The 21080-nt window shown below is 48.2% G+C and overlaps 3 protein-coding genes across 3 annotated transcripts; 1 reads left to right on the top strand and 2 right to left on the bottom strand.

The window, feature by feature from the left end:
• Positions 1 to 10932: 10932 nt before the first annotated feature.
• HOO65_070225 (Zinc finger, C2H2-type/integrase, DNA-binding protein) lies at positions 10933 to 12411 on the top strand (the record flags this gene model as incomplete). Its single annotated transcript, XM_071005025.1, has 2 exons — positions 10933 to 12261; positions 12328 to 12411. The coding sequence occupies 2 exons, from the start codon at positions 10933 to 10935 to the stop codon at positions 12409 to 12411; spliced, it is 1413 nt and encodes a 470-aa protein (XP_070856943.1).
• Positions 12412 to 14864: 2453 nt separating this feature from the next.
• On the bottom strand, positions 14865 to 17205 carry HOO65_070224 (putative double-stranded RNA/RNA-DNA hybrid binding protein; the record flags this gene model as incomplete). Its single annotated transcript, XM_071004910.1, has 6 exons — positions 14865 to 15060; positions 15106 to 15230; positions 15290 to 15506; positions 15550 to 15963; positions 16342 to 16437; positions 16532 to 17205. 6 exons carry the CDS (start codon positions 17203 to 17205, stop codon positions 14865 to 14867), a joined length of 1722 nt encoding a protein of 573 aa, XP_070856942.1.
• A 657-nt stretch (positions 17206 to 17862) lies between these two features.
• HOO65_070223 (Protein kinase domain protein) lies at positions 17863 to 20034 on the bottom strand (the record flags this gene model as incomplete). Its single annotated transcript, XM_071001278.1, has 1 exon — positions 17863 to 20034. One exon carries the CDS (start codon positions 20032 to 20034, stop codon positions 17863 to 17865), a length of 2172 nt encoding a protein of 723 aa, XP_070856941.1.
• Between the last annotated feature and the right edge of the window lie 1046 nt (positions 20035 to 21080).

Raw genomic sequence — 21080 nt, 5'->3', positions numbered from 1 at the left:
TATGCAGGCCACCCACCCCCCCCCCTCCTCTGCACCTTGCTGCATGATTTTATTATAATGTCCTAGGCAATGATATACTTGCTTCCCAGTCTGTCTTCTGTCTCCCTTTTCATGTATGGGGCCGCCGTGATGTTCTTTTTGTCATCCACCAACGTCTCTCATCCTGCACGTCGTCCTTAGCACTGATTGCCTAATGTTTCAAGAGCAGCACCTTGCATTAGTCTATTTGTCATTCCACCTCACCTAGGAATTATCTTTTCCTGCATATGTCCCCCTTGAGAAGGATAAAGTTTTCTTTTCTCTCTATTCCTTTTTGTATGCAGTGTTTAGCAGAAGCCCCTCCCCTCGGCATCTAACATTGCTTTTTTTTTCTTTACAATCTTCCGACATCCTGAATGATAGCCCAAGGATAAACAGGGGTAGACGTAAACGCTTGAGGCTCATGAGACCCCATCAGGCGCAAACCTTTTGTTTGTTGAGCTCCACAAGAGGTGTGATTCGCTTATATTCGACAATGTATGTAAGCCCCCGGTTTTCAGTCCAGCTGTGAATGATTTTCTAAGAACAAGACCAACAAAAATGCTGGGCACGGGATTGGTGTACTAAAGGTTTTGGGAGGAGAGGGCTTGCTTGTGTGAAAAGGGAAACATTTGCGTCGATTTCTAGTTGTAAATTCGGCTTGAACGTTGTTTTTTTTTTTTTTTTTTCGTCTTAGAAAGAAAAAGGACAAAATAATTTTAGTAACTGCCAAATCTGAGGCTTGATACAGGACTCGACTCGACTTCTGTAACAATGATTTACACAGGGAAAGAGCATGTGGGTAGCACAAGAAGTTCTAGACAGGCAAAAGCCTTTTTTCTTCGCTCTTTCCCTGTTTTTCTCCACGCAATTACCCCTCTCAGCAATGCAATAACCACATTACTGAAACCCATCGAGTCTTTGCACGAGTCTCGAGTACCAACAATTTCCAGGTTCCTCAACCTATGTTTTCTTATTCTTGCCCTTGTGGCCACTTTGCCTTGAGAAGAAAAAAAAAAAGCCCAGTTTCTCCTTACTGAAGCAACTTGTGCACCCAAGAATGACGTGTTGTATATCCAACTCATGTGAGTAGACAACCAACATCCTATTCTGAGCCAGGACCTGTATGTAAGCACCTTTTTCGCGCTCCCGCCTGTCTCTGGGTAGGGGTAGCTTTCGGCCTCTTAGAACGTTAGAGCTTCGTAGCAAAACAGGGATCATAGCTTTACTATAGCTTCGCATTTAACATTGACACTAGTTGGTACCTTACCTTGCCGTTATATTCAATAGCGAGCTAGCAATATGTGGCATTCCGTGTCGGAGATTGTCCGACCTACGCGACAAAGGTTTGCTGACGATCATTGCAAATCTAGCATGCAAAAGGTCAATGAAGTGGCAGAGACCTGCGGCATCCAAGTTTAGCAGAAATTTCAACCTTCATTTTGCGGAATTACCGCTTGCCAAGTTCTCGACAGCTCTGTATTTGATCAGCAAAGAAGGGGAAACAAAAAACCCCCCAAACTAGAAGTAAAAAGACCGCAAGACCAAGTTTCTTGTCTTCAAAACCAGGCTAATCGTCTCGGCTAAGTAGCAGCTAAAGCCAAGAAGACTCAAAAGAAGGGGGGAGGAAGGAGACCAAGAAGCTAACGGAAACCAAAGACTTGCCGAACGCGGGAATTCAAAAAGATCTTTACCGCTACAGACAGCCAACTCGCGAAGCTTTGCAAGATAAACATGGTACGATCTGAGAGCTAGTCTAGGCCTAGGCATAACAAACAAACTGGGACTCCTTAATTCACTAGTACAAAATCCGGCCGGCCTTGTCAAGTTGGTGATTAGAGAGCAAGGAACGAAGAGGGGCTGGATCTTGGCATAAAGGAAAAAAAGCCAAACGTCGCTTGCTTGTCAACCGCACAAATGGCAGCAGGGACTTGGGCAAACTTGAGGTGCGATTTGATTCTACCACAGCTGTGACTCGAGATGAGGAGTTCATTTGCAAGCTCTGTTCAGGTAAAATGACACTATAACGGTGCTTATGGCGGTGCTTGAGACAACAGTTATAGTCGTAATGGGGCTCAAACTCCAGCACTTCTAGCTCCCTTCAGTGTTTGTGCAAGCTGCTAGGAAGACATGCCGTATTCGTAGGAGTACATGTTGGTAGATGTCGCAGACATATAGCAGGCTTGGGTGTGTGAAAGACGAGACGATTTTGTCTCACTACGTTCGTATATGTGAGAAGAATAAGAAGAAAGTCCCAACTTCAAACCTCTGCTTATTGCCCCTTAACATCGCGTGTGACTAGAGCATCTTCTAGCTCATCTAGAAAATTCAATCAACAAACATCGCCACGCTCTCGCCTGTAGGGAAAGAGTCTTCTCTTCCTCTTACCCTCTTTCCCTTTTTCTCCTTTTCTCTTCCTTTTCTCCACACATGGTCTCGGCGTGGATAAGGTCTCCGAGCCTTGAGCTCGACAAGTCTGCGAGCTGAGGAAATTTGGGGTATAGGCATGCAATGTAGAGCAAAGCCCTTCCCTTTTTTTTGAGTATTCACCGTAAAGAGCAAGTTAGGACATAAGAATCAACAAGCTTGCCCCGCGCCTTTCCTTCTTTCTGCATTTTGTCTCTACATTGATTGGTATGAAGTTCGGTAGGTTGTTGAGCTAGCAGGGGTCATCAACCCTCAAGGGGAGATCATAATAATTTCTTCCACACCAGCAAGCTGGAATGGACGGGTGATCTTATCATTTTGTCATGGGTAAAACTCAAATACTTGAATAACCCTAACACCCTCTATTGTCAAATAAAGCGACTGGTGAGAAAAGAAGGGAAGGCTGAAGAGGGTGTGGGAAAAGAAGAGAAAAGGGCAACCGAAGATCTCTTTCGGTCATGGGCAAGCCAACCAGGACCAGCATGGAGGCAATTCCGAACAGCAGTAGAGGCTCAGAGGAGCATGGGTATAGTTAGCAGAGTTACAGGCGTATCCTCCCCTCTGGGGGTTGAGCCAAAGATGATCAGCAACAGGCGTTCATTAACAGATGATAGATAGCTTGGAGTGAGGATCTTGTGGTGATATTGAAACAAAGAGAAGGCAAGGCTATGGGAGGAGGATAGTCTATCGGGCCCTGGACATTTTGAGCGTGTGAGCATCCTTCTCCATGGGTCATTGATTCTCGTGAATGTTTCAGGAAAGAAAAGGAAGAAAACGGAAGGGATGATGGCCGTCGATCGACCGTCGTCATGAAGCAAAGACACTAACTACTACGTCCATACATGTGCGTGTTTGCATGTAGCAATTTTCCGTGAGGATGATGCTCTTTGCCCAAGCTAATTTTCAGTGCCGGAGCCGAGCGTCCTTTCCACCTGACATTACACAGCCTTGTCCATGTCTTGCTTCCTTTGTGCTGCTTCTCCTTTTTCTCCGGCTCATTTGCTTTCTTCTTTCAACTTTCAAGCGTGTCATAGCGGGCTGTCCTGTTCCTCCTAGCCTGCTTGGTTGAATGGTTCACTGCCTCACAATCAACAGTTGGCAGCTGTGGTAGCGAGGGAAAGCCTTGCCTTTGCATTCTTAGGGCTGGGCTCCAACTGTATTGGGCCTTTGACCTTGGCAACATAGGTATACGCCAAAGTTTGGTTCCAAAGCTTCTCTTTCCCCCATAACGACCTGTCGCTCTAGCCGTGAACGCCGTAAAGTACAGATCCTGTTTTCTCGATGATGGGCAGGCTCATGGCCATAGTTTCTTCCAGGCCGAAGCGCAAGACGCCTTCCGTTTAAGCAATGGGGGGTGGGGGGGGGGGGAAGGATATTTTCTTTCTCCTTTTTTATTTTTATTTTTATTTTTCTTTCCTACCAACAGCACACTAGACACTAATTACTGACACAGCTTTGCCCAAGAAGCAAGCTCCATTATTTGTTTTGTTTCTTTTCGAATGGACATATGTGCGCTGTGGCCAGTGGTTCCTTCTCCCCTGCTTGACAAGCAGCCACTGAAACGTCCTACTATAGTATGACGGCGTGTGGACCACACACAGACGCTCCTTTTCTCCTTCACTCTGTCGGAAGATAACCCAAGCCATGGAAATCTTAAATAAATAGTACAAAGAATAAACAAACACGCCCCATAAAAGGGCCCTGGGAAACATGCTGCTATGTGTGGGCAGCTTGGCTTGCGGGAGTGGCTTATCTTCTCCCTTCCGCCGCTTTACACTGTGGCTACTCCATACTCACGTTCATGTACCTTTTAAAAGCCTGCGTATGTGGCTTCTTCGTATGGCATCGTGTGGCTGGCGATTAGCTTCCTGATGAAGGAAGAAAAAAAAAAGCCATCTCAGTATTTCTATCTTTCATGCCGAGTCTTCTTACTGGGCCCAGTGCTCGTAGAACATTAGCCATTGTTCTTTCCGATAGCCCTGATTTTTTTTTTCTTTTTCGTTTCGCGTTTTTGTTCACTTCAGACAGCCTAGCTGGCTATGAGCTCAGCACTTGGATGGCTAGTAATTAACATGAAAAGAAGCAAGGCCCCCCTCATTAACAAGGTGGTGTGCTTGTTTGCCTTTCCCTAAACCTGGGGGCACGGACAGATCTTCAAATTCTCAGCTGCCCAAAGTATTGACAGGGCTAATGACAACTAACGGACAGAATATATCCAGCAATTACTGTATATTGGCCAGCCAACCTGAACAGAAACGCCCCCATCCCCCTTCTCTGGTCCTGCTCCGGCTCCGTTGGCAGCACATAGAAACCCTAATGGGGGAATGGGACTTGTATAGCTGAAGATGATTAACGCAATTTAGGAATGGGAGTCTCTGTGCGCCGGCCTTTATCTTTTTTTTTTTTTTTTTTTTTAATTGAATTGAATTGCAAGGAACAAAGTGGTAAAGGTTAATCCGGGACGGGAACGTCTTGGACAGAATCAGAAAGGTTGCATGCTTGGAAGCGCTGGCTCCCCCTGGGCGGAGCATCTATGAATGAACAACTTTAATGCAAGGCGAGCATAACAGCTGTTGAGACTGTTGGGTCTGTTGAGGTTGTTGGAGTTGCTGATGCGTTTTTCTGCTTTTTTATTTAATTATTTTTTATGTAGAGGTGCCTGCCGTAAAATCAAGTATCCACTAGAGGACTCGACAAAGAGTTCCTTCCTAGTCTGTACCAAGTTATCCCATCTTCGAGTCCATACCTTCCTTTCCTCGCCATGCTTTTTTCTATTTTTTACTTTTTACTTTTTACTTTTTACTTTTTACTTTTTACTTTTTACTTTTTATTTTTTTTTCATTTCTCATCTTTGCAGCCTGTCCTGTTCTGGCCTAGTCTAGATTAACAAAGTGAATTTGACTCGAACTGTTTTCAACCGTAAATACGGCCATTCAGCGTCAACTATATCAGAGACATCGGAATATTTGTTTTACTTGCTGCATGTATGGAGGTGTCTCTTTGCTTTCTCTTCTTTCGTCTTTTCTACGTGTCTCGTTTATGATTAACGCCCCCTTTCCCCTGTTTCTTGCCTTACCCTTTTTTTCCTTTGTGTTCTTGGCCAACTGCCTTGCTTTTCAGCTGATATACATTGTGGTTGAAGCCGCCAGAAAGTCCTCCTATTATCGGGGGAACTGGCAACATCAGGCGAAGATTTAAAAAAATACGTGTATATATATTAAAATACACGGAACCTTAAAGACCTCACATACATGCTCACATACGAAGTCTTGTTTGACAGTCTTCGACGGGCGACTTTCTCGGTAATCAAAACGCTTTTGCTGCGGAAGATTGCTTCGCTTCTGGTTCCTGCTGCTATAATTCGTGTGATAAGGCCATGCACAAATGTGATGGACTTTGCGCCTTGGCCAGCCTGGTTTTGCTGGGACCTTGCTATTTAGGAGGCCTGAAGCTTTGTCCCTCTCGGCTGTTGGATACGTTCATTCGCTTGCAGGCTCCCTGCTAGCATTAGCTCATGCAGGCATGTACTTTTCCCGTCACTAATTCACTCGTGTGAATTTACGAAGGTGCAAAGTGAACATGAAAGAAGGAGAAGGTCTAGGCGGGAAATAGGGACAGATTCGAGTATCACAGACCAACAGGTGGTTTGTTGGAAGCAGGCGTGTGAACTTCAGGAGTGGAAGATAGAGGCTCCTTTGAAGCCGGAGAGAGAAAGAAAAAAAGGGCGAATGGTGTAGAATAGTATAAACCCCCTAGTAGAGGCCCATGAGAACTACCGAGAGTCTAGGCTGAGCGGCCTGTCTGGTTAAGTCAGAAGAAGAGGACCTCGTGCTATGTACTGCGAAGGGAATCTCTAGGCAGAGTAACAAAGAACCAGAGGAGCCGCAGAAGCTGGCAAGGGCGGGTATCTTTGTGCAAGATGAGAATAACCTACGAAGACGAGGGCGTTATGCGGTGCTGATTTATTGTCTAAGACCAACTTTTGAACTTTGTGGCAGAGCATAACTACGGTGTTGTTTCTTACTCATAACCATCTGTTAGCTCGTGAGGAGTCTGTTTCACTTATCCGCCGAAGGACCTCATCAAAGGCCCTTTTATCCCATTTTAGCTAAAGTGATTACTGCGCGGGGCCTGTTGGTCCGCTTTACTTAATCCCGCGTTAACGTTATATGCGCAGGATGATAATATCCATCTTCCTATCGTCTTGGACTTGCTATTTGTGCTTGTTTTGCTAGCCAACTACTTGGACAGGACGACATGTATAACAAAGGAAATCCCACTGGCAAAACACCAGAACGTACGTAAAAGTACAATGTTGGTTCGTGTCTGTGAGGTGCAGCTAGCAGCTAGCAGTATTGAGCATTCAACACACCCCGGCAAAGTCAACAGTCTAGGCATGGTGGCGGGGTTTATAGAGAGCAGTTTCTCGGTGTTAGAGCATTTATTTATCAGGCGGATAATTTATCCTGTCCTCTATATGGAGTTTGTATCGAAAATAGCCTCGGACACTTGGAGATTTCGTAGTAGTCGAGGAGGGCGTGTGAAAGTGCTGCTGCTGCTTGAAGGTCTAACTAAGTAGATTGTAAGAAAAGCAGATAAGAAACTAAAATACACCATAAAAAAGCCTGACAGGCCCGTTCCCTTCCCCTAGGTTAAGTGGCTGAGAAACAACTCTAAATCTCCGGTTCATCTGGCACAGCTTATCTTCAGGTCACATGTAGAAACCTAGCTAGCTAGCTAGCTATGAATTGGATGTCGAGATCTCAGCTTTGGCCTTTTCTCTTTGGGGAGAGGCAATATTTGCGAATGCGAGGTGTGCTCTATATGGTACTACTATTGTCAACAATATGGTAGCTTAGGACGCCCATCTTTTCTGTTTCCTGTTTCCTATTTTTCCTATGCACTCTCGCGCTCTTCTACTTCTAGTCTCGTTCTAGGCTTCTTTCTACTCTGTTAGAGTTACTATATACACTCCCCCGTTAACTCTTCGCTACTGATCAAGGCCACCCATGTTAGGCGGGCTCTATTTCACACCACAATCTACACCACCCCTCCCTAGCTCCTGCTTGCCCTAGCTCATGCCTGCCCCCCCCCCCCCCTCAGGCGATCCAAGTCTGAACAAACACAGAGGTTACGAGAAAAGAGCCAGGTCGTGTTGAGCAGACAAAATGGCTGCGAGTTGTGTTCTTGTTATGTTAGCAACGGCTGGGGCGGTGGATGGCGTTAGGCTTCTTGGTAATTAGACAGCTAGCTGTGCTAGCCTTTAGTGCATTTATTTCTTATTTCTTCCTTTTTACTTTTTCCCCTTTCCCTTTCTCTGTAGCCAGCTAGCTAGCCTTGCTTGCTTCAGTTCTTCACACGCGTCTTCTGGCTTCCCTCCTCCCTTACAAACCGCCCGATATAGTGTTGTAGTTTTTCGGCCACATGACAGATTGAGGGATGGGTTAAGCCTTACGAAGCTTGAGTGATGATTAGGGATGCTTCTTTTACTAGCTCGCTATCTGGTAGTATGCTATGCTTGTCCGGCAGTCTGCCGCTTTTCGTATGAGTAGAGTAGCTGATATGTGTGCGTGTATGTATGCACCATATAGGTACTATATATGCACGTATGTATGCGCTGTGTGCACATCTATGCAAGTAGATACACATACGCCTCATTGTAGACCAACTGCAACACCCTATCGTCAAGGGCTGAACCATGTGGAGACAAGATTTGCACGCGAATGCGATTTTCGGAGCGAGAGCCAGAGGTGGTGGGTGCAAGAGAAAGTAAGGAGCAGCAGCAGTGTCTGTTGGAGCTGGATGGACAACCAACACAGCAATGTCAGGCTGGCGGATGCAAAGGACAGAGTATAGAAGTGCACATGTGCTCACAGCCCGTGGTGTAATGTATGTGACTGGCCATGGAATATCTACCATATCTTTACTCGTAGCGGCTAGCAAGCATACCTACTTACCTTAGACCCGAAGCAGCCAAACTGCCAAAAAGAGGGGGTCGATTAATATTTCACGAGAAGACCCTGCCAATAACCAACAGGCTGGCTCGCCTTGATACATACAACATCCTTAATCACTGGCGATGTCTTTGGTCTCTCTTGTGAGAGAAAGCGGGCGAGCTGTGCGACTTGTTGTTTGGGGCCATCGAGCCAATACGGACAGGACAGTCTCATTCCAGTTCTAAGGCTTGACTTGCACAAGGTAAGGCCTACGGCACGGGACTATGTTCAGGGCTCAATGGGCCCATGTTGTTTCTTTACTGTTATAGGCCTTGTGTTATTCCTTTTTATGATTTTCTTCCTTCTTCCTTCTGCCTTCTCTTATTATATTCCATATTACTGATGCTGAAGACACACCCTCCTCCTCCATCCTCTGCAAGCAAGACACGCAAAAGAATTAATGGGGTTCTTTATTTTATATGCCTTTTTTTCTATCTCTTTTGTCCAAAGTAGCGTAGTGGCTGTTATTATTCTCTTCGGATTAATTATTCGAGGTTTAGAACAGGTTTGAGTGAGGTAGATACTTGGCCGCTCAAGCTGTTGTTTCTCTCTCCGCTCTCCCCCCCCCTCCCCCCAAGCAAAGTCTTTATTCTTTTAGGGACAAGAGAACAAACAATGAGAGGGGAAGGAAAATAAAAACCCCTCCTCCCGCCAAAAGGTCTTGTCTTCATAGCGCTTCGGCAATAGGGAGACGTAAATAAGAACAATCAGGCTTAGTTTCTGCTTAGATGCTATAGGCATGTAGAATATGGAAGCTTCAACTCGACTCACCTTCATCTTATATGCTACTGCCTGTGCACTATCCAGCTTTGTCTCTTGCTAATTTCCAGCTTATTATCCTTTGCATCACTGCTTTTTTCAGTCTTTGTTCGCTTTTTGTTGGTGTTAGTTTGTTCCCTCTTGTCTCTTGTCACTCTCTCCCCCCCCCCCCCCCCCCCCCGACCTCTCCTCTCTTTTCCTCCTTCTCTTTCTCGACACCCTCGTTCGACTTCTACGATTCCCCCACCCCCCTTGCCTGGCTGGTAACACATTAGTCAATGTAGCTGGTCAGTCGCAAAGCAACACTTTTTTCTTTTCTTTTTTTTTTTAAAAAAAAAAGAGACAAACGAAAAGGAAGGAAAGAAATAAAAGTATCCCACAAAACGAACCTTTTTTATATAATCCCTCCCCGTCGTCCACCTTCCCTTCTCACCTTCTCTTTTGCACTTCCTTCCACTTTGTCATTCAGCAGTCGGTTCTTGTGCCCTCTTGGCTTCCAATATTTTCGCTAGACTCTCTATTCTATTCTATTTTTCTGTTACCTGTTACCGTTACAATAACGAGTCTTTGTCCTTCACCCAGCCGTTATACATGCACTCGCACCAAACGCCCTTTACCCTTCATATCTTCTGTTTGCTCTTTTATCCTCCTCGGCACAATTCCCTCTGCCCATACGACCATACCAGCTTGGGGGGATACTGCCTGCTCTCGTTTGCCGGACTAAAAATAATCTAAACAAAGCTCTCTTGCTAGCCGTCCCTCCCCTCTCCTCTCTCTCTCTCTCTCTCTATCCTTCCTACCCCCTTGGCTCGCACTTCTATCAAGGCTATCCTGCTCTGCTACGAGTGCCTTGGTTTCTCTGGCTTGCCCGTAAAAAATCAGCTTTTCCCTGGCTTCAGCTCATCCTTCTGGCTAGCTCACTGCCCCATTATATCATACTACACGTACCTTTCTTTTCTATCAAGGAAGGAGGTACAGACGAGAACCTTTCTTTTTCATCCTCGTTCTTCTCCGGGGGTCTCATCTAGCATCCCACAGCAACCTACACTTGCTGTATTGCCCGTTCTTTGAATACTCCCCCGAGCCTGTCTCGAGTCTATCTTCGGAGACATTGCTTAACCATGATCGTTATGGATCCGTCTGTGGGATACCAGCAGGAGCGTAGGACAAATACCTACACGCTGCCTCCGGTTGACGTTCCCCGTAAGTAATCACATTCCCTTTACAAGCTCTTGCCTTACTCCCAGCGTCACAGTCCACAGTGATACATATATCGGCGATGCACTGTATCTTGGTATGCAGTCATCTCATGTCACATCTCATGTCTTGTTCTTCTGTTGTCGTCCCGCGGCCTCAACCCCTTTGCCACATTAGGCTCTTGCCCTGTTCTGCGTGCTATTATTATCCTTTTCGTTTCCCCTATTTTGAGTTGGTGTTTGCCATCTTGAGTAACTACGCGATCTCTTGTGATTGTGTGCTCGTTCACCGTTTGCTGCTCTGCATTAGGAAGGACGCAATGCGCTTGATTTGAAGCAACTGCACTTTGCAGCCCGTACTTGATGTTAAAAATGCAAGTGCAATATTTAAGCTCGAGCCGACAACGTTGCATCTTCCCATTCCATATATATCTTGCTGTCTTCATCGGTACTTTCTCACATCCTGCTCCTCTGTCCTATGCTGTGTCCGTTGTTGCTCAATTCCGAGAGACTGCTCCTGCTGCACTGACTTCACCATGAATGCTCCGACTGATCAAGCTGATTTGGCCGGTCTCGTCCACCCCCCCGACGTCGTTGAGATGCCTGATTTTGGCCATCTTTCTGACTTCGTCGCTATACCCGACTCTGCGGACTTTGCAGACGCAGCCTGGGTGAATCCTGAATCTTCGGGCGCATCTATGGAAAACGTCCTTATGCAACATGTCTATCCCCTCTTACTAACCACATGGGCAGGTATGTCTTCAGAAGGCCTCAGTCCTGCCAGTACAAACGCCAGCTCGGCATCTCCATCTTCAAACCCAGCTCTAAGCGGCTATTACAGCCAAATGTCTAGCCCTTGGTCTAATCCTAACAACAACTCGTACGCCTACACTACTACTACTCCTCAACACCAGCACCATCAGAGCCACCAACCGCAGCAACAGCAGCACCAGCAGCAGCACCAGCAGCACCAGCAGCAACACCAGAGCCAGGGACACAACCAAGCCAATTCACAGCCATCATATCAGAAGCTGTACGATGGCTCACAGATGGGCTATGACGCCCGCTTCTCGCGTTCTCCCGGTAGCAATCCAGAAGCTGTCCTGCCGCCTCCATATGAAGTCCAGCAACATCAGCAGCCTCAGCAGCAGGAGACGCCCCACCACCAGCAGGAACAGCACAACCAGCAGGAGCATCACCAGGACCATCATAGTCACCACAGCCCTCAATCTACGTTGAATGCGCCACACCACCAGAATTCTCCCTATGCCCGCCAAAGCCATGTATCTTTGGCACCTGTTCACGCAAGCCACCACCAACATGCATCCCTCCCTTCTCCCCAACCTCCGACCCTGACATCGAACGGGCCCAATGTATCATCAGCAAATCACCCTGGACAGCCAATTTCTCTGGACACGTACAAGATTCAATCACCAATTCAAACCTTCTGCACACCAGTCACTACCACAACAACAAATCCATTCTCATCGTATGCCGCCGGGGCTATGCAAGTATCTCCTTCTGCTCTTTCCCGCGGTCTTCCCTCACTGCCGCACCAGCACTTTGGAGCCATGCAACATTATAGCCAGCCTATACCCTCGATTGGCCGTCCCATCCCTGGCATGGCCGGTCACGGCAGCCACTTGTCCATCATGCCTGCTCTTCCCCAGCACGTTCCTTATATGTCACAAGTTGACTACATCCATGTCCCTACTCCATCAGACCGGCCATTTAGATGCGACCAGTGCCCACAAGCTTTTAATCGCAACCACGATCTCAAGCGCCACAAGAGGATCCATCTGTCTGTAAAACCGTTCCCTTGTACGTACTGCGACAAGAGCTTCTCTCGCAAAGATGCCCTTAAGGTAAGTTGTGTCTCGCTCATTTTTCCTTGCCGGCCTCTGAACTCAGTTCTAATTCATCTCTTATAGCGTCATCGACATGTCAAGGGCTGCGCTGAAAAGGCCAATAGCCTCATTAGAGAACAGGGTAGAAGAAACCCAACTGCTGCCTAGAGAGCCTCCTGCTGCGAAGCGCGGATCGATAGCAATAGCTATGTCTGCCTCACTCACTCCTTTCTTTCACGTCAAATCTTTCTCAAACTTGCTCCTCCGCCCCTCCCAATATTGTTGTCTGCTATGTCTGCAATGCTTGCTTTGCTGTCTGTTATATTATATACGCACACAGGCCTAAGCGAGAGTTTCTTTCTCTGCCATGTCTGCTGATGTTAGCCTTGCTTTTGTTTCTCCTCTTCTTTACCTTTGGCCATCTTTCCATTTTCTTTTCCATTCTACTTTCTCTGTTGTATTTGTTTACGTCTCGGTAGACGCGTGATTCTAATCTTGCTGGTTTCATTTTTTGCAACATTTGTGTTGCCATTGTTGGTGTTAGTTTCTTTGAGCTTTTCTGTTTATTTTAGTTTAGGCATACTTGCCACTTCTTCGAATGCGTATATGAGGTATCTTGAACCTTTTTGAGATTTTTGAATTTTACTTGTGGACGTTAGGCCTCTGTTGGAATGACCAAGATCAAGTGATGCCGAGCGAAGTGTATGGATGTAAGTATGCCATGTCTACCTACTGCTGTTTGGTCGTACAACAAGAACTTGGACGGCGAACAACAAACACATGTGCATGTGGATTCTGAGTGTTTCCTGTAGCTTTTCTGGGGGTCAGCGTTAAAGCCAGGACGATGCCCTCGGACGTCTTCGCTAAGTTCCAGGATTGGCCATCTGGTCCTGTTAGTATAAAAGGCAGCAAGCAGGCTTTCGATAAGGGAGATAGATCCCAATAGGGTACGGCGGTCCTGTCCTTCCCTGGACATAACTGTTGCAGCATTCTTTCCCCTCCGTAGCTAGTGGATGGAGGAAAACACTTTCAATGCTCTTCATAGAATCCTCCGTGACGCCGCTTTTTGGTTTTGCTAACTCTAGTCTTCCACGCTCCTACCTTTCATTCATCTCCGCGCCCTCTATGTCTATGAAGAGCGTGGTCACCGAGATGTTCTAGGGTACTCAAGAGGTAGCACGCGCACTGGACCATATGGCGAGAAATCCAGGAGAGGTCTAGTGGGCGCGGTGTCCCTCGGTGAAATGTCATTACTCCTTGATACTTCCAGATTTGCTTTCACGTCCACCTGCTTGATACTCATATAGTATGTAATCTACAACAAAAGAATTGATCTCTAGACTTTTTGTTCGCTCGTGAGCTTAGGACGACTAGCTTTGCCCTAGCGATCTTGTTCTTTTCGTTGGTTCAGGGCTTGCACCCACGTGGACAATTGTGTCTCTATCGCTTGTGATACTTGTTGAAGTCCCCGTCACCAGCTCTGGTCATGCGAGAATGTGACCCGGCTCCGTCCTGTTGAGACCCTTGTATTAGGAGACACGAAAAGGGGGTTCGGTGGGGATACCAGTTTCGAGTGTACAGTATCCTTTTTGCTCTTGCCCCCATTCTTCATAGCCAAGACGTGATCGGACTTTCTTTCATCTTCGTGCTCCTGCAAGATCGATGCGTCGCTCTGTTGTCGTTCTTTGGCACCCTAACTTGGCTTGAACATCGACTAGTTTGCTGCCTTCTACACCCATATGTCCTGGGACCTATAGCACTTGGGCAGATACAACTAGGCTTTCCTGATTCGAGTACAAGCTGTGTCTCGTTTAGCTTCCACGAGAGCACTAGCTGCCTCTGCACCCGCCACTTCCATCCACTTTCCTAGGGCTGTGTGGTCTACTCCCCAGGCAGCTCTATTTTCGATGATAGCCTACCCTACGCTCGTGTTGCTGTTTGCATCTTTTGATCTGTCATCTTTGTTTCTTTCACCTTGCTAAGCTATAGTCGGGACAGCATGCTAAGCCTATTCACTGTATGCTTTTTCATTTGCGTTGGTAGCAGCTTGCATAGCCTGTCCACTACCCAGCTTGGACGGTTGCCCTCTCAGAGTGTCTGACATTTAGTGTGTCTCGTGGAATGGCTTCGCCCCTTTTCTCGTCCCCCAGGGGGGCTCGAATGGGGAGACACTTGCGGTGTGGTATATACACTCTTTAGGTATTGACAAGCAAAGTGTCTAAGCCTATGCGTAAATAACCTAGGAGTAACAAAGCGAGCTGGCAAGCAGACGAGGATACTAGGCACTTCTCAGCTTAAAATTGGTGAGACTTGGCGATTCTCTGCAAGGCGGAAAGGCAGACTAGAAAGCCTAGCACTAGATGGCCCGATCGGCAGGGTGTGCCGGGTTCCAGGACACTACAACGTCCTGGAAAGTAAGGCAGCAGACCAGCTGGCCAAAGCGGGTCGCAAGAGTGCAGATTTCTTGGTACCGAAGACGGTGATGTCTCTAGCAGAAGCGAGACGCTGGAAGGATGATGTATTCAGGATTGATTTCAAGAACTGGATCAGAAACAACTGCCCGAGGACTGATCACTTGGACTCCCGAAGCCACTCAATGAGAACTGGATGGAAGGCCTATGTCAGGGCTCTATCGCCAGAGTATTGGAAGCACGCTCTATACACGGTGATTTTGAGCAGTACCACGCCAGCTCAACGATGAGGACGTTGAGACAAAGCGCCAAGTCCTCAACGGTGGCAAGTCGAAGGACCCCAGCCACCCATGGAAGTACATAGATAACGCCACGGGACTGCGATGGAGATTTATCAGGAAGCTTTCTACAGAAAGTAAGTCTTGCAGGTACCGAGCAGAGAGCCTCCTACGAGAGCTGTGGTGATGCCTTCAGCATGTATGGATGCCGTCTTTGCCAGGTGCAGTATTCTTGGGTTTTGAGACCGCTTTCATTGCCTCTTGTTGGGTGACCTCCTCCCACTCGTACGTCGGGGTCCTAATTTGTGGTCGTTGTACGTCTTGGAGCCTGTTACTTAAGAGGTGTCGGTTCCACACAACTTGGATCTTTTCAAGAGGGGCGGTTCTCTTCTCTCCGTCAGAATCTTTCAGTGCTCGTGTGGCCGTCTTCTGTGGGTTCGCCATCCATTTAGCAGCTTGGTATGTTTTCTTGGGGGTGTCAAGTTTGCCTATAACGTCTCCTGGTTCCATCATTTGAATCCTGAGGGGTACACCTTTGTCGCAGGCGTGGCCTGTTCGAAGGCGGTTTGGATTGCTGAGGTGATGTCTTCAGCCGTCTTGTATTCTATCTTCTTGACCACTCGTCGTTCGCCCCCAAAAGTTCTATCGTCCTAGGGACTCTCTCGGGGTTCAGGACTGCTACTCCGAGGCCCTGCACTTGTGGTTCGTCCTTGTATTCCCTGAACTCGAGAATTTTCAGTTCTCCGCCGGATGCTTTCTGGACCTCGGCCCTCACGTCCTCCGGTGTGATCCTGAGGATCTCGCTACCTTTTCCTGAGACGTCGTGGACATTACGGGGGACATTTTCCACAATGTATTTTTCCCAGACTATCTCTTTTTCCAGGACCGAGGCATCCAGATAGTTCCGGATGAGTTCCAGCGTGCCTTCTTTCGCGAGACTCTGGTCTCCTGTCCCTGTCAGAGTGATGGCGAATCCCGTCTGGATTGTCTTGGCCTTGGTCACCATCTCTTTGCCTTTGAATAGGCGCTCGCTGCAAAAAGCGCTTTGCTCAAGGCGCAGGCACGTACCGCTTTTTGTTTGTTTGTTTGTTTAACAGCCAGGAGGCTTTTCCGCCTGCCGCTGCCCGAAGGCGTCCCTGCTATGTGGTTCCAGGGTTGGTTGCCTGGTGTTTTTGGGTCGTGATTTCCTGCCTATATAGTAGTCTAGTCTGTGAGGCCAACGGCTATCTGCCTAGGGTGTTGTCCCTGGCGGAGTACGTCGGTTTTGTCCTCCGTTCGGCGAAGCGGTTGCCGCGGTTTTAGAAGTAGTCCTTGGTCGTTAGGAGAAAGGCCTCTCCGGAAATACACCTTTCGCACCCCCTCGACATCTCCTTTCGCTCCTATCCTCATTTTGTATCTCCTTCTCTTACCCTCCGCTTCCCTTCTCGTCCTCTTTGCCCCCCTCTCCTTCTCCTCTGCCCGTTCTCTTCCGCACGCCTTCCCTTCCCTCTTCTTCTTTTTTTTTTCTTTTAAACAGTGTTGTTGTGTGCGTGTGCACCCTGCGTTTGTCATTCCTGTAGGAGGTGTTTGAGGTTCTAGTGTAAGACGCCAGCTACATACTTTGTTGCCTTTGCCTCTTTTAGTAGCTTGTCTATGAACCTCTGGCTCCACGGCTTCGGCAGGGCCTTGCACGTCCACCAGTGTCCTCGCTCCTTGGGTTGTTTGCAATGTATGCACCCGCGTGGGCCTCCATGCTTGAAGAGGTCGTGGTACTGGTCAAAATCCCCATGTCCTGTCCTGGCTGCCAAGACGTGTCCCAATTCTGTCCTGTCCAGGCCCTTGTAGTTGGATACACGGAAAGGAGGCCCGCAAGGGATATCGTTGATTGGGCGGTATCCCCCTTGCTCTTTCCACCATTCCTCGTACTCTGTACGGAGCTGGTTTCTCCTCCATCTTCGTGCTCCAGCTGGGCTCATATGGGGATCCGGGTTCGTTCCATGGCATCCTAGTTTTGCTTGCTCGTCTGCCATTTCGTTTCTCTCTAGGCCTACATGGCCTGGGACCCACAGCACTTGCACTTCTCTCCCTGGTCTCTCCTCCTTCCAGAGGTTCAGGATCCGTTTCGTGTTGTCAATGACGTCCTGAGATGTGCTGTTCTGTGTTTGCTGGTTGCGTAGACGGTCTACTACCCCTTGGTTGTCTAGACAGAGCCAGATTCCCTCGGCGTCCGCGTGTGTAGCGGGTCGCTTCGCAACCTCATGTGCTCCGTGTGCTTCTGCGTCCGCCACCTCCATCCATTTGCCTAGAGCTATGTTTTCTATTTCCAGGGTAGCTCCGTTTAAGGTGGTCACCCATCCAGCTCCTATGTTTTCATTCGCGTCTTTCGAGCCAGCGGAGTAGGCTATGAGCGTTTTCATGGGGCCATGTCCACTTCCTCTTTGTGCTTTTATGCCTGTTTTTCCTTGCTAAGCTACTTTCGGGGGGGCATGCTTGGTCCAGTGACCCTTGGCCTCAGTGCAGTGTAGTGTGTGTTTCCATTTTCGCAGGAAGCATTTTCCGTAACCTCACCACGACTGGGTTGTACTGTGGTCCTCGTAGGGTATGTTCTTTGTCCAGTCTGTGCCAGCGTATGGCTTCCCTTCTCTTCTCGTCCTCCCACAGGAGTTCGATTGGTGGGAAACCTGCTGCATGGTGCAAGCATTCCCTTGGTATTGTGCGGTACACAGACAGGGCTGCCCTCAAGCAGTTTCTGATGGCGACATTACCGCACCTTCTCATGGAGCCCTCCTCGATATCTCCTTCCTATCCTGCAAACGTTTCAAGGGCAGCATGAACACCACATATCTTCAGCTTCAGCTACCTGCACTTACCGAGCTGTTTACCATCATGACTTCCTTCCTACAAGGTCACATATCGCTGCATGTAGTGGTAAAATGATTGTTTGACATTAGCTAAAGCTTGCTGATAGCCTCGTCCAACGCAGCTATTATAGGATTGTAAAGTTGGCCTGGGTCTCCAATAGGTGTTCCAAGGCTCATATGCTCGTCCTTGTCCAAAGGAAAAAGGATCTTCCTAATCTTCAGGCAGACCGGCCTCACGACATCCAGCGCCTCTGGAAATTCCTCCATAATATCTTCAAGACCATCCACAAGCATATGACCTCGCTTAATACCTGCTATATCTTCGAATCTCCCAATATCCCATTGTCGGAGGTGGCTATACTTGGGTGGGTTCTGGTTACCAGCGAATCCATTACTCCATGCTTGCCGTGCGCACATCCAAAGCAAGACATAAAAGAACGACTCGAGGTCGTGGCGGTAGGTGTGATCCTTCTTGCGCAGTACCTCCACTGCCATAAACTGTATGGTGCCGGTCCGGTGCTGTGCCCCGCTCGGTTCACTGTCTAGTACTTTGGCCAAATCAAGATCGATGAGCATGCCCTTGAAGCCATTGGCTGTTTCGGGGTTGGTGATAATAATGTTGTTTGGAGAGATGTCGCGGTGCAAGATCTTGCCAGTCACATAGAGAGACCGATGCGCTCTGATCGCATCCCGCTCAGATTCCAGCAATTCCTTGATGGTTCTAAAGTCGCTGATGACACGACCGGCTGGTGAGACGACAAGGCAGGAGTAGATCCTGTTCTCCCACAGATCCTCGCCAGGTGTGTACAGACTCAGCTTCGTATTGCTAGACCGTCGCCTCTTTGACCCAGATGCATTGCTAGAAGTGTGATCAGCTGAAGATTTGCGCTTGGTTGGCATGCTCATGGTTGTTAGTGAATCGTGATAATAAACGTCCTCGCTCCGAAAAGGGTGGGCTGCGGAGAATCGGAGTCCTTCCCGCATCTCTGCAATAGTAGTGATTTGACGATGTGCCACAACCCTAGCCACGCCCTCGACACCCTTCGCTTCCGCCCGTTTCAGTTGTTCCACCTCAAGCTTGCGCTTATCCGGTATCCACGAAAATTTGGCAACGTAGCTGTCCTGCGTCTTGTAGCATGTCGTCCCGCGACACACAATGGCTTTCTGTCGAATCATTAGCTTGTCCAGGCGGAGCCTTGTTTCTTTGCCACTCGCATCATCTAAGGTGACATAGCGATGCCCATCCCGCCGCTCCATGAACGTATCTAGGCCCATAGTATCATCATCCATTGTGGCATAGCCAACAAGGGTACGCGCAAATTTGTCCGGCTCATCGTGGATGTCGAACGTACCCGAGCTGTACGCCCCTGAACGATCGAAGATCCAGAGTTCCATTTTGAAAGCATAAAGAGTGAAGGCGTGGACGAATCGGCGGGTCGGCTGGTCAGTGAAGACACCCTGAACATGGCGTGTGAGCCGAAGGAAATCGACCTCGAATCTGCTTGGGTGGTAGGACTTCTTCTGCTCCCCCATAACAAGGGCGTGCTTGTAGAAAAATGTATTTCTCTTTTCTACAGCTGGGCTCCGCAAGAAAAGGTTCATATGTCCTTTTCGTTCTTGGAGCTGGTCGGCGGTCTTGGTGGTGTGGAACCTGTACGGCGCGTGGTCCAAGAAGCGCTCTTCCAGAGAGCGAAGCCAGTCCCAGACCAGCATTTCGTCAGGCACCTTCGGGAAGGCCGTCCATTTTTTTCCATCGTGCGCGGTCAACACCCCCTCGAGCATTGCCTCCTGTTCTCTGCGCCACCTCTTGGGATCAAAGAACTTCTCCCAGAAGCCCCCCACATTGCGGAAGGTGCAGTTCTTTATCTCGTCAAAAGTTCCTCTGGATGTCGAGGCGATGCTGGCGGGGATAGGAGTGAGAACGATGAGGTTGTTGATGATGTCGAATACAGCTTCCCAGATGTCGGTGTCAGCAGATTTGTCAACAACATGGCGGACAAGAGGGCGAAATGCGTCCAGTCTAACTGCACCCTTTCGGACATCCCGTCGAATTGACGATAATTTGGCCTCCACTTCACCGTTTCCATCGGGAGAAGGAAGGCTGAATGCTGCTTCAGATACAAGAAGATCTCCTAGGAGGTCCATGATATCTTCCTTCTGTGGATTGTCGACGTCGACGCGTAATCTTTCTCGAAGATGGTCAAGCCTATTTTCGAGAGGGTTTTCTGAAATGATTTTGATCTGGTCTTCTGTGAGTGCCATTTTGAACCAAAGTGCAGCGCGGCGATGGGTTTAGCAGACAAGATTGAAGGACTGAAGTGGAAAGTAACAACACAAAACAAGGCAGACGCAACGCATCACGTGATACTTGTGGCGATACGGTCGTTGTCAGGCCGGTGGTATGAACCGTCGGAACTGGGGCGTCCAATTCCCAAGACAAGCAGTAAGGTCCCAGCAGTGCTTTCTTTGTTCAAGTAGTAAAAATAAAAATAAGAAGGCAAGGGCTATAATGCAGAGTCGGGGTTGAGGCCTCGACAAGTGAATACAAAGCGAGGGTTAGGACGAAGATCCAAAGAAGGCCTGCCATTTTCTGGGTTATTGTACTATGTAACGTCTACCTACTGTTGTTTCACAGCATGAAATGGGTGTCTTTTGTTTGTTTGCACCATTTAACGTCTACCTACTGGTTTTCCATAGCAATACAACAGGACGGAAGCAGCGTGGTTGATGTCGTCTTCTGCTACCACTTTTGGGCAGTCGCCGGTTGCAGGTGTGCGTCGGCTTCAAGTATCTCCTATGACTTTTTAGGGTCCGGCTGAGCAGCTAGGGAAGGCGTCCTTGTTGGGTATGGTTCCTGGTGTTTTTGGTCTGCGGCGACCGCGTGTCAACTAGTCTAAAAGGCCCCCGGCTTTCGGCACGGGGGGTAGGCCCCGGCGGAGTACAGCGGTTTTGTGCTTCCATATGCATCCCGTAGACGTTAAATATATTCAAGTTCAAGGAGGGACCACAGGGAAGGAGGTTACATACAACACTCGGAGCAAGAGGCCTAGAGTAGAGAGGAAAGGGATGTTGTAAAGTGGGGCTATTACGACTATTTGATTGGCTGGACTTTTGTTATTTTAGGCACGTGATTAAGTCAGGGTTATCAGGATTGTTGACCCTGATACAGTTCGTCCAAACGTTAGGGTTAGTATTAGACATCAAGGGTCTTCTTCCAAGGCCCAAGTGCTTGATCTAGAACATGGTAGTGATGGCTGAGATCCGTCCCTCGGACTAGACTTAGATAGATACAGGACAACTTCAATAAT

This window comes from Ceratocystis lukuohia (assembly GCF_044167205.1).
Source record: "Ceratocystis lukuohia strain C4212 chromosome Unknown Supercontig7_pilon, whole genome shotgun sequence".
In the NCBI taxonomy this organism is placed as follows: domain Eukaryota; kingdom Fungi; phylum Ascomycota; class Sordariomycetes; order Microascales; family Ceratocystidaceae; genus Ceratocystis; species Ceratocystis lukuohia.
Note: the sequence above shows the minus strand (reverse complement) of the source record. Positions and strands in the feature narration are given on the sequence as shown.